At 35.2% G+C, this 11,946-nt stretch overlaps 1 protein-coding gene across 1 annotated transcript; it reads right to left on the minus strand.

Moving 5' to 3' along the window:
- Nucleotides 1-472: 472 nt before the first annotated feature.
- LOC145095939 (putative E3 ubiquitin-protein ligase ARI8) lies at nt 473-1,469 on the minus strand. Its single transcript, XM_079033744.1, has 6 exons — nt 1,392-1,469; nt 1,161-1,292; nt 964-1,056; nt 835-890; nt 661-768; nt 473-575 (listed from the first exon to the last, which is right to left on the minus strand). The coding sequence occupies exons 1-6, from the start codon at nt 1,467-1,469 to the stop codon at nt 473-475; spliced, it is 570 nt and encodes a 189-aa protein (XP_078889870.1).
- Nucleotides 1,470-11,946: the final 10,477 nt, after the last annotated feature.

Raw genomic sequence — 11,946 nt, forward strand, 5'->3', positions numbered from 1 at the left:
ACCAGTGCCTAAAATCGAAAGTAACGCCATATGAGGAAAAATTTGAGCCATATGAAGTTTAGGACCTGTATCGGAAGTAACGCCATACTCCCAACATGACTTGAAGGATTGAGGTTCTGTTTGTTTGGTGTTCCAAAAAAATCATTTATTCTTAATGGGAGTAATTCAAATGGGACTTCTGATGTAGCCTGTTTGAGAAATGAGAATAACATCGATTAGGATGTATAATAAGGGTATTTTTGTCTTTTAATGTTTCACAAGATAACTTCTTACCAAGATCATCAAAGATGAGGAGATGAATATGGACACCGTATATTCAACAAAAGAGTTTTTAGCCATCTCTCTTCGTTTCTCGTGTCATCATACTACAGACAACAAAATACACAATATTTATTATTTAATAACTTCAAATGTGTAAAAGATTTATTAAATGATATATATATATATATATATATATATATATATATATATCTTAATTTATCACCACTCCCTCTTGTTTTGCTGCCTCATAACGATTGCATGCATAAAATCCACCTGTTCTTTCACCATGATCAGACCACGCACCAAGACAAAGCCTGAAAAAAACATATTTCACAAGATTTTTATGAAAAATACATTGTAAAATAAATAAATAAATAAATAAATAAATAATAAACTTACCAGCAAAATTCAAATTTGCAAGGCAGAGTACATGTAATATGCATACAACCTTGGTTCTTTTCAATTGGTCGCTTGCATTTGGGACATGGTTTTGAATTAGCTAATATCCTAAAAAAATTAACCAAGTTAGATCACAAAAAGTATAGGGGTAAATAAGTAAATATAACTAAATACCAATTCATGTTTCTACACAGTGTCACAGTCAACCGTCTGTGAGCCTCCTCAGTACACTGTTAATATGAGTCAAAAGTAATGAATATTTATTTTGTTTTTCATTTAAAAAATAAAAATAATAAAGCTTACATTCCAGCAAAAGCTATATGAGCAACCACAAGTAACATCAAATGTTCCACCACCAACAATGAAGTCCACAGCATAGTCACAACACCATTTTGTCTAAAATGAAAAGAAAAAAGGATAATATATTAGTGAATAAAGGGGGTAATAATAATTAATAATATGTGATGATGTTTAATTATAATAATTTATATTACTATTACCTTTCTATTGTCTTCCACAAAGGATAATATATTAGTGAATAAAGGGGGTAATAACATTACAGTCAACATGAAGTATGTGATATCCTTCACGGATCTATAATCACCTTTTGAAACCGAACTAGCAATCAACGCCTAAAACAAAACAAAAAAAATGGTTAAGTCAACTATCTGTCAAATAGTCAAACATTTTCCTTAAACTATTTGTTAAGTCAACATTTGGTCAATTTATACCTGACCAGATGTTGCCAATGCATCTATAATAAGAGAAACAAACAACCAAACTTGCAAACATATTTGATGAGCAGCCATGGCTATAGGACCTTGTCTAGCAACCATTCATGTTGCTAAGGTTGTTTTTGTAAGTACTGCAAAATAAATAAATAAATGCAATAAAAAAGGTGAAAAATAATAAAACAAACAATTTACTCACCAGATTTCATATATCAATTGAATTTTAGTGCTCCTGGGAAAAGCAATCCCCAAACCTGCACCGAGGGTAACTCAAATAAGCCAGATTCTGGCTTCCAAGATGATGGAACTGGAGTAGTAGATGCCACTTGTTGGATGTTTGGAGCAGAATAAGCATTGTCAACAACAGGAACATGAGACACCAGATTGGGTGCACTTGTACAATATACATTTTCTGTCCCAAGAGCACATGTGACTTCAGTTTGTCTATAATAATTTGTCCATTGTTTTGTTGGAATTAATCCTGATTTGGTTCATGTTTAACTCAGTTTTAATGCATTAAAAAATGAATAAGTGGTTACCATATTATTAGCTAAATATGGTTAACCAGGTAGTAAAGTATTTCAGTTTCAATTCTTAGTTTAAAGCCTTTTTATTTCAACATTCAATGTAGTAGTCTATAAATGTTTGGATCCCTGTTTTACTTTTGACAGAACATTAGAATAAAAACTTCCAAAGGTTCTTCCAAGTGTGTGTACCTCTAATTCCTAATTTATTTTGCATATTTTGAGTGTGTAGCTTGATATTTTGGTGACTGATTTCCAACATGTTTATTATAATCTTGCCTTCTCCAGAGAGAGGATTCAAGCCACTGTGCTTGAAGTCACTGTAAAAGATAAAGAATTTGTGAAGGATAAAAGGAAAAAAGTAATTAATTAAAAAATATTATAGGACCAAAAAAAGAAGACATGAACACGGTAAAAAATAGAAATATTAAGAAATTAAAATGCCAACCTTGTAGTTTAAGGAAAATGTTTGACATGATTATCCCCTGTTGCATCTGGCCATTTCTTTACATCAAGTTCTGTTACTAAACCGCCCTCAAGATTCGTAATAACAACCTAAAAACATTAAAATTTAACATGAATATTATTAGTATTGTAAAGAGTTTGTGGGGAATAATATTAAGATAAATCACATAATCATCACAAATTTACAAAAAGGATAAAAGTTTATTACCAAGATTAAAAATCCTACAACTAATCCAGATGCAACCCGAATTCATATTACACATACCAATACCATAAGTTGACTTGTTTTATATTAATCTCACACAAACAAACAGAGAGACAGACCATACACTATACTTACACTAAACTCTATCAGTTTCAAGGCAAAATATGGAGCTAAATAAACATTCCAGATTTGCCCCTCGAAATCTAAAACCACCATATATAATCAGATTCATACCAAAACCTAAAAGCCTTGGACTCATTTCTTATATCACCCTAACCAACTATATCCTATTAGATAATCAAATAACTCCAAAAATCTTGGAAAAAAAACAAAACCCAACAACTAAAAACATTACTTTATGGTTTGTTTGTATGTTTGTCATAGGATTATAACACTTGAGTAGCTAGCCAACAGCTACAACATCAGCCCTTGGACTTGAGTCAAGAAGTTGATGCGTGTTTGTGTTTGTTTTTTTTGCTGGTTTCATATAATTCTCCTGAATTGTTATCCACTCTTGATATCAGGTTAGTAGTGCTCAGAGACGATACCTCCTTCGGCTTATTCTGTAACATAATAAAGGTATATATATATTCACTCTTACCATTAATTCAACACTTTGAAGCTTCAATTTCTCTGAATTATCAATTAATTCGACCTGTAGCAGATTAAAGAAACTAAATTTGACAATATAACTAGTAAAAAAAATCATTTGATTGCTTAAAGTAAAGTGAAATAAAAAAATAAAATAAACACCTCTTCCTAAGGAGTGAAAAGACAAAGGATTTTTAGGAAAAGGTTTTCTATAGCAATCAATCCCATAAGAAACATCCAACCCTTTTCTGGTTCCAATAAAAATGTAGCTTTACTCGTCCAGGATCTCTTCATTTTTCCTACCTTATCTATATAATCATTTTTCCATATAAGGGCATTCAATAATCATACTTCTTAACTACTACCGGAAATAAGCAAAGGCTTGGAAAGACGTCAGGAGAAGAAGAAAGAATAACAACCATAGCAAGTCTTTTATCCCTAACCCAACTCTTTTGGTGCCTGTAACAATTAAAAAAAAGAACGGACAGAGTGGGAAACTGTTGTACCTGCATCTCTTGTCCCCATAAACTGCCACTTGCTTCTTCTTGATCGTGATTGTGTAGCTTGCTCAACTGCAACTTCCATTTCCTTAATTTGCGCATGTAATCACCACATAGCTAAAACCCCTACACAACAAACCAAACAAAACAAAAACCAACAACAAATACTAATTAGCAAAAACAAAAACAAAAAAAGTCGAAAATACCCTTTAGGTTAACAAGAGAGGTTGTCATTCCAAAAATAGATGGAGAAGAAGAGAACAGTCTTCGTACCTAATTTAGGGAATAAAAGAATCTTTAAAAATTGAATGTAAGAGAAAGAAATCTAGGGAACATACATGCAGAAGAAGGTAACAACTTTTGAACCTGATGCCTCCTCCGTTTTTGTTTTCCGCATTCTGATGCTTCCGATCGTACCTTGAACCTTTGACTTTCGATCCCAAATCTGACTTGTAACCTTCGATTTCTGATCTTCAACCTGTAATTCGAGTCATATAGTTTCGAATCTCATAAAATTCACCTTGCTAACTCCTATTTCTAATGAAAGAGGAGTCTCAAATCTAAGAGAAAAATGAGGATTCGCTGGCTCAAATTAGATTAGGGTAGAGGTGTAGGGTTTACATGGAAACCCTAAAAGATTGATGACATAGGAAAAATCAGAAAGGTATGAACATACCATTCGATGACCAGAACATGGACTGAGAGGAGGGGGCTATTAGGGCTAGAAACTAGCTTCCAATCTCCTTTATCAACATCATATCGATAAAGATCGCAAAAAACATATGTCTGTGTAATATATCAACCTTTTTCAAAGTAAATTCAAGCATACTTTCAGAGAAGGTCACATGAATCCATCTATAAGACATAATGTCCAATTGTTGATATCTTCCATCCCTAAAGTCACCGGAATGGCGTCTTTTTTCTTTGGAACCATCGTCGTTGCCCCATAACTTCGGAGATGGCGTGCCTACTGTTGCCTTGATCGACATCGACGACCGGGAATGACATCTAACGATGGTCGAAGTGTGAGGGAAGAAAAAGGTGGCAGTCAATGTCGGGAGGGGGAAGGAAGGAGCGTCGATAATTAGGGCAAGAGGGAAAGGAGAAAAAAATGAAGGCGGGGTTTTTAATTTTTTACGATTTCATTTCCCCCTGGTTATTAAAGGATGGACGCGCGTTGCATTAAAATTTATAAAGCGACATACTTAGACGACACACATTTTATTATAGGTGCCCTGCGTGTTTTTTTTATTTTTATTTAGACACTAATTTAAGGGCACGCAATAATGCGCGACATAAATCCTTAAATTTTTTGAAGAGATGACACTTTTTTAATGTCACTCTCTTTTGCGTAACATAAACCAATGAGTGTCGTGGTTTGCACGTCGTAAAAGGGTCTTTTTCTTGTAGTGGATTATCTTCCTTACTACATTAGAAACACCCTGACATATGAGCACGCCAAACTCCTCCATGTGTCTTTACATACGCTACAGCAACAATCGTGACTGCACTTACCTCGTAATGAGCATCAATAGTTTTCAACCCTTAGCCGCCAGTAGTGTCTAATCATGCACCACCTTCCTTATCCTCCGTCGGAACTCCATTCCGGACCCTGGAATCATATTCTCAATCTAGATCAGAGATACCCATGTATATCTAAACTGGTTCGAAGACTCGACTTGTGACACTGTCTTCGCCTCGAACATAGAACCAACAAAACTATCATATTCCCAATATCCCCTTACCATAAAAGGGAAAAGATTCACAGCAACCTGAATCTTGACTCCTCGGGGAAAGTACTAGTGCGGAAAACATCTTCCCTCTATTTTGATAAGAGTTTGACCTTTTTTCCTCTCGAACACAAGATGTTGGAATATAACATTGTCATAGACAGCGATAGTTCAAACCATCGGCTGGCCATCCTTAACATAAGTTATGATCCTTATATCGATCATCACGATCAATTCATCCTTGAATTCCATTACCTAAAATGGTACTACCTCGAACAAGGCCTTTAAGACTTTAGAATCAACCAACTCATGCAGGTCTATATCACTAAGAACCAAAACCATCATGGCCACTTAGGCCCAAAATAAAACCATAATAATTCTTATCCTACCTAGCTATAATCAACCAACCCATATGGATGCGTACCATAATCAAATTGTAGCTAGTCTTATATCATACCATCTACCTATCAACCAGTTCTTTAGTAACCTTGCGACCCATCATGATGTGTGTACGTTTCATGTGCTTCCAGTAGTACTGCCATATACTACCTTCCATACCTATTTGTACTCGTTCCAAGAAGCCCAGAGTTCCCAAGTCACCACACACAAGTACTATTAGATGCTCTAGCATACATGTGTTTGCCTAAACGACCACAATAAACTAAACTTCCTAGACTCTCCTTCTAGTATTCTCCCCACCCTCACTTTCATACCACGCAAAGCCTCTACTAATGCTATTAGTCGTCTCATGAATGCAATCCATACATAATCAAGGAAAAGATAGACATTTGAATGGATGTCTCTACCCTAAGGCCTCTATCATGCAAGAACGTGCAATAAAGTCGATACAAGAATTCTAAGGCTATCTAATACTAATTATGAAAAACTATAATTCATTCATCTAACAACTAGTAACATTAACAAGATATTCAAATAGCACATAATAAACAAAATCTAACGCAATAAGGCATCATAAAGATCAAGCAATTCTATCATGTAATTCCTGGAAATATCCTTAGTCTACAAACTAGCATGCATTTCTAACAGTTTACATATATATATATATATATATATATATATATATATATATATATATGTATGTATATATATACAAGGTTCTAAATAACGTAAGGCGTGACTTGGCGGCAATGTCAAGCCTCAAGCTTTTCCGAGCATTGGTGAGTCACGTCGTTTGTAAGACGTGACTTAAGGCGGCAATTTTGCATATAATTCATATTTTTATATGTATTTTCAAGTATTAATTATTTTTATACACATATATGAGTCAAGATCGCGTTTTGGTAAAGCTTGGCGGCACATACAAGCCTTGGAGCCATGGCCAGCCATGGTGAGCTTTTTAGAACCTTGTGTATACATATATATATATATATATATATATATATATATATATATATATTAGAAATCATTTTCATCTATGAGCTTCAACTGACTGAACGTACCACATCTTTTCACTTTTTTGTACAAACTTTTTTTTCAAAAGATTTGAAAAAACTCTTACACCCTTAATTTTAGTTTGGAATCACACGGGTGTTCATCTAAATCCCTCAAATTAGGGCTCTAATACCAACTAGTAATATCTCATATTTCAAACCAAAATTTTCATTTTTAAATAAGATAATAATCATTTTCATAAAATCATAATCAAGATAAAACCACTTTTACATAAAACCTTTATCCAAAATTCAAGATCAAAGTATAAAAAAAAATCATCACGAAAGTCACAAAACATAAAAGTTGTTGATGGGTGGGTACAGTCATGTCTTCACCTCACTATCAGAAGAAGTACCTGAAAATCATTTAATCCACAACTGTAAGCTAAAGCATAAAGACTTCTCTAAAATACAAAAATAGACATACACTATATACAACTAATCGCCTTCAACATATAATTTCTCCACCATTGTCCTTCTACTTCTAGTTGGTTTGTCCTTAGCCTTTACCTTATAGCTGTTCCACCCTTAGCCTTTAACTTATTATTGGTTTGACCTAAGGTATCTTTGCCTTCAGCCAATGGCTGGACCACCCTCAATCCCCACATATAGTATGTTGACATTTACATAAAAAAAACAATCCGACAACAACAGGAAAACGACTAAGTTAGTCTACTTGAATAACAACATACTACATCATATCTACATTTTAACATATAAATGATACATAATATAACATAAACATATAGTATAGAGAGAAAACTTACTCAATGTAACAGCTACAAACTCCAAAATCTCAGAAAGCTAAACAGGTACCACAAACCACCTAGAAACCAAATAGAGGTTCTAACTCAATCTACAACTCAAAATCCTCAGTTTGACCAAAATTCAAACAGTTCAAAAATTCAACGATCAATAGTCATCGGTCAACGGTCAACACTCGTGCCAACACGAAGGACCCGTCGCATCGTGAACCGTTATGTGACAAAATAGTCGAGAACCCTTCTAGGACTGAGTCAAGATCCCTCAAGGTGTCGCTTCGCTATCCTGGTAAAACAACCAAATTTATTTAAGTGCTTAATCCTTAAAGACAAGTGTTCCAAATCTCATATACAAAACTCCACAATGTCTTAACGGATAAGATTTCTAACTTTATCTATTCCAATTGTTTTGGTCAAAAAATGAATAATCAATAATCAACCAAATCTTATGAGAGGCTATGATGTTCAGGGTAGAATGAATATGAAACAATGATCAATGTAACACGAGTGGTTTACAAGGAAAGCTCTTGATCCTTGCTAGTATCTTCAGCATAGAACCTTGGGAGGTGATAATGATCACCTGCCTTGATAGTTTTATTGATTGAAAAGGTTGATTACAGAGATGTATGTATGAAAAGCAACTACAAGTATTGTAGTTCTACTAAGTGTTGTGCGTAGTTTGATGAATAGAGGTGTTTTTTTATAGTCTAAAGCTAATAATAAGAAGTCAGAAAATTCTGGGATCCTCTGAGACCAACTTATAGACGTTATTTGACTTGGTTTCTCGGATCTTTTGCATGGTCATGATGACTACTCGTTGAGAATAAGTCTTTAGCTGACTATTTCTGCATATGTGAGAAAAATAACAAAGAATATAATTGTGATAAATGTAAGGAGAATAAACGACAAAAGTCAGGATCCTAAAGTATTTTAGGGGATCCTGAGGTTTAAGAATCCTGAATGTAATTTTGGGATCCTGACCCTAACAATTGCCTCCAAATTATTCTTGCGAAATATTTTGGAGTTAGTTTGCCAAATTTTAAAGGGATAATTTAGAAAATAAAAAAGAAATAAAGGTGATAAAGGATTTTGAATTTTAAACCCTAACGGATATAATTTGTCCATTCAAAAACCATCATTGACCGGTCAAATTGATCTTTCTCTAGCTTCTGCCATTAGCATAAATAGAGGCAATTGATTAGAGTTATTACTCCATGTGTCTTTTAGCTTTCATCCAAGGGTCTACCGGTCATTTTCAAAGGTATACTTCTCGCTTCTTCTTCTTAGTTTTCTTTTCACTAACCATGGGCAAGAAAATAACCATGTCTCATAAGAATATTCCTCCTCCTCCTGAGGATGACTTTATCGATCAAAAGATCCTATCGTACGATGAGATCTATTCTTTTGATGAGGATGATATCGAGTCATTGAAATTGGCAGGTGCTTTCTTTGATGATACTGTTTTCAAACCTTTCAACCCAAAGTGTCAACCTGATTTTGTTTCCTCCTCTTGGGTCTGCCTCCTCGGATACCCCTTTTCTTTGGGTTTGAAGTACACATTTTCTTGAATCATCTCCAAGTTCTCTGAGGTTACTAAAATCTCCTACATCCAAGCCATGTATATTGTTTGGAGGATCTTGTTCTGGATTGACATGCAGATTGAACCGATCTAAAGACCTAAACATAGGTTTAGCTGAGCTAGCTCATGTGTACGATCTTACTACCTTTAGAAGTACTCTGTTTCTTCTCATACTCAAATCCCACAAGTCCCCTCTTGTTCTGAAAACAAAACACAATGATGGTGCTAGGAAGGAAAAATACTTCTTTGTGAGACGTGATTCGATTCTTGGTGGGATTCCCTTCCGAAGACCTGGGTTAAAAAGGGTAGGAATAATTTATCCGTGTACAAAGGATCTTGGAATTCACATTTCATTATTTTGTTTGTTTGCGTCTTTCAAGTTTGAAGAACTCATCCCTATCGTCTGGATACCGAAGAGAAGATAAAGAAGTTCCTCGTTGTCTCTATAGCTGAAAGGTCTTTCAAATTTGATTGCTCCAGTCTCCAAGAAGGTTCCTCCATCACTGCGCCAATGGCTACTGGTAATAATTCTTATTTTGCTTATAATAGTTTAGAATTAACAAGGATCCTGAACTAGTGAGGATCTTGTGCGATGTTTAAGATCCAAGGTTACTCGCTTCAAAGCCCGATTTGGTTTGTCTGATCTCGAATACTATATGCTTAGCAGCCTGATTGTAGTCAAGAAGAAGAAAACTGCCTTTCCTCTTCCTCTTAAGAAATCTTACATTGATCTTACTGTGAAGACCCCAATCTCTCGGAATATGAAGACCTCATAAGCCACATATTTGAATCAGGAGAATCTTGGAGCTGTGGATGTGCTTCAAAAGTTGATTTCCTTTTCCCAAGATATGAGTATCCATGTGATATTAGTTTTTGACTCATGCTTGTTTTTACTAACACCATTCTTGTTTCGGGTTTCTGCTCATGTTTCCTAATCTGTAGTTGATCTAAGCATCCGTGCTGAGGGGGAAAAGCGAGCCCTGAAGGAGCGGGAGAAGGAGTGGAAGGGGAAGAATGACGATCTCATCAAGAGGGTAGAGCTCTTGAGCTAAGAAAGAAGAAGATCATGTTGCGGAGATGGAGGAGGTGATTGCGGAGGCGAAGTCCAGTGTCGTTATGGTTGTCCAGGAGACCAAGATCAAATTAACTGAGGACGTAGCCAATACAGGATCCCGGGATCTGGCAGGGTGGCATGAAGCTCTAGCCAAGTTGACTGGTAAGCTTGTAAATACCAATCAGGATCCCGAAGTGAAACCGTCAAAGGTGGACGAGGTAGAGAATACCATATGTGATGATAACCAGTTAGTGGTTTAGGCCTGCAAAAATTTGGTTTAAGTAGCTTCTCATTTTAAGGGTTGTAAGGAAATGTTACTATCTTTTTTATTTTCTGTGGGGTTGGTGGGAAACCCCTTAAGGCTATGGTTGTTTTAATATTTCTTTGCATGCTTGATTAAATTGTGTGGTTGTAGCAGTAGGATTTTCGAGGATCCTTATAATCAAGATCCTAAGGAGTTCAGGGTCTATAAGAACTCTCAGGATCCGAATAAATTGAAAATATTTAATAATCCATTTGGGATCCCAAAATAGTCGAGATCCATTTAGGATAAACCTTCGATCATTATATAAGAAAGACAACTTTTGAGAAATAAGGATACATAGAACATGATTATCCTACGGCTTCGTGACCTTTTAGGACTTACTTTAGGAGAAGCACAATGTCACGATTCTTTTTATTCTATAGTATCCTAAGGTTCATTCATGGAAGGATCCTAACTTGTCTAGGAGGATCCTTGATTACTTTTAAATTAGTAAACATTAAGGAGGATTTTTCCTTAGGAATCGATTGGAAATGAATCTAATTTAGAAAATAACTGAGGGAACTTTTTGCAACATTACAATGCTATAAATCCTGCATATTTTCTAAGGAATATCTCATCTTCAAGCAATACGTTGGTAGCATAATTCCTAAAAAAGCCTTAGGGAAAATCCCAAACGCAAATTACTGGGGAGGATCCCAAATCATATGATAACATGAAAAATGTTATACATCTTATTTATTTTCTGGGGAAGATCCCAAGATGAAAATGTTATGAATCTTGTGTGTCTTCTGGGGAGGACCCCAACTTGGGAAAACATGAAAATGTTATAAAAATTGTGTATTTTCTAGGGAGGATCCCAACTTGAGAAAACATGAAAATGTTATAAACCTTGTGTATTTCCTGGGGAGGACCAAATTGAGATAACATGAAAATGTTATAAACCTTAGATATCAACTTTAGATCTTAACTTATGTTCAGAAATAAGAGGGTTGCCAAGTAACTACAGTGTGAAATGATCCCCTTATTTGCATCCCATAGTTAGATAAAGTGTGTCCAAGTGAGGTGTATAAGCCTTAACTCATGTGAAAGACGTAATTAACTCTTTAAACCTTAGAGGGGATTAAGTACCCTTATTCACAGGAGAGACCGTCAGTATCTATTCTTAGGATACTTGTTTTACGAATCACAAAATGTCTATAGTTATGGAACCCTCAGGTGTCAGGGTACTTGTTTGTCAAGATCCTTGAATTTTCGTACGTCAAGATCCTTGTATGTCAGGATCCTTATGTGTAAGGATCCTTGAGTGTTAGGATCCTTGAGTCCCTACACACAGCAAACATTATCTAGGGGTAGGATTTAGTCTAGCTAATGCCCCTCCGATGCTTAAGTTAGTAATGGTACTTGAAGATAGCAAATAAAAATAAAGATAA

Source organism: Lactuca serriola, chromosome 3, assembly GCF_051521515.1.
Source record: "Lactuca serriola cultivar US96UC23 chromosome 3, Lser_US96UC23_V15, whole genome shotgun sequence".
Taxonomy (NCBI): Eukaryota; Viridiplantae; Streptophyta; class Magnoliopsida; order Asterales; family Asteraceae; genus Lactuca; species Lactuca serriola.

What these genes read in the sequence shown, in the direction of transcription:
- LOC145095939 (XM_079033744.1), bottom strand. Translation starts at nt 1,469, where the DNA reads ATGGCTGCTCATCAAATATGTTTGCAAGTTTGGTTGTTTGTTTCTCTT. An exon ending in TTGTGGAAGACAATAGAAAG is followed by an intron (nt 1,057 to 1,160) that starts GTAATAGTAATA and finishes TTTTCATTTTAG; the next exon opens with ACAAAATGGTGTTGTGACTA. An exon ending in CTGTGTAGAAACATGAATTG is followed by an intron (nt 769 to 834) that starts GTATTTAGTTAT and finishes TAATTTTTTTAG; the next exon opens with GATATTAGCTAATTCAAAAC.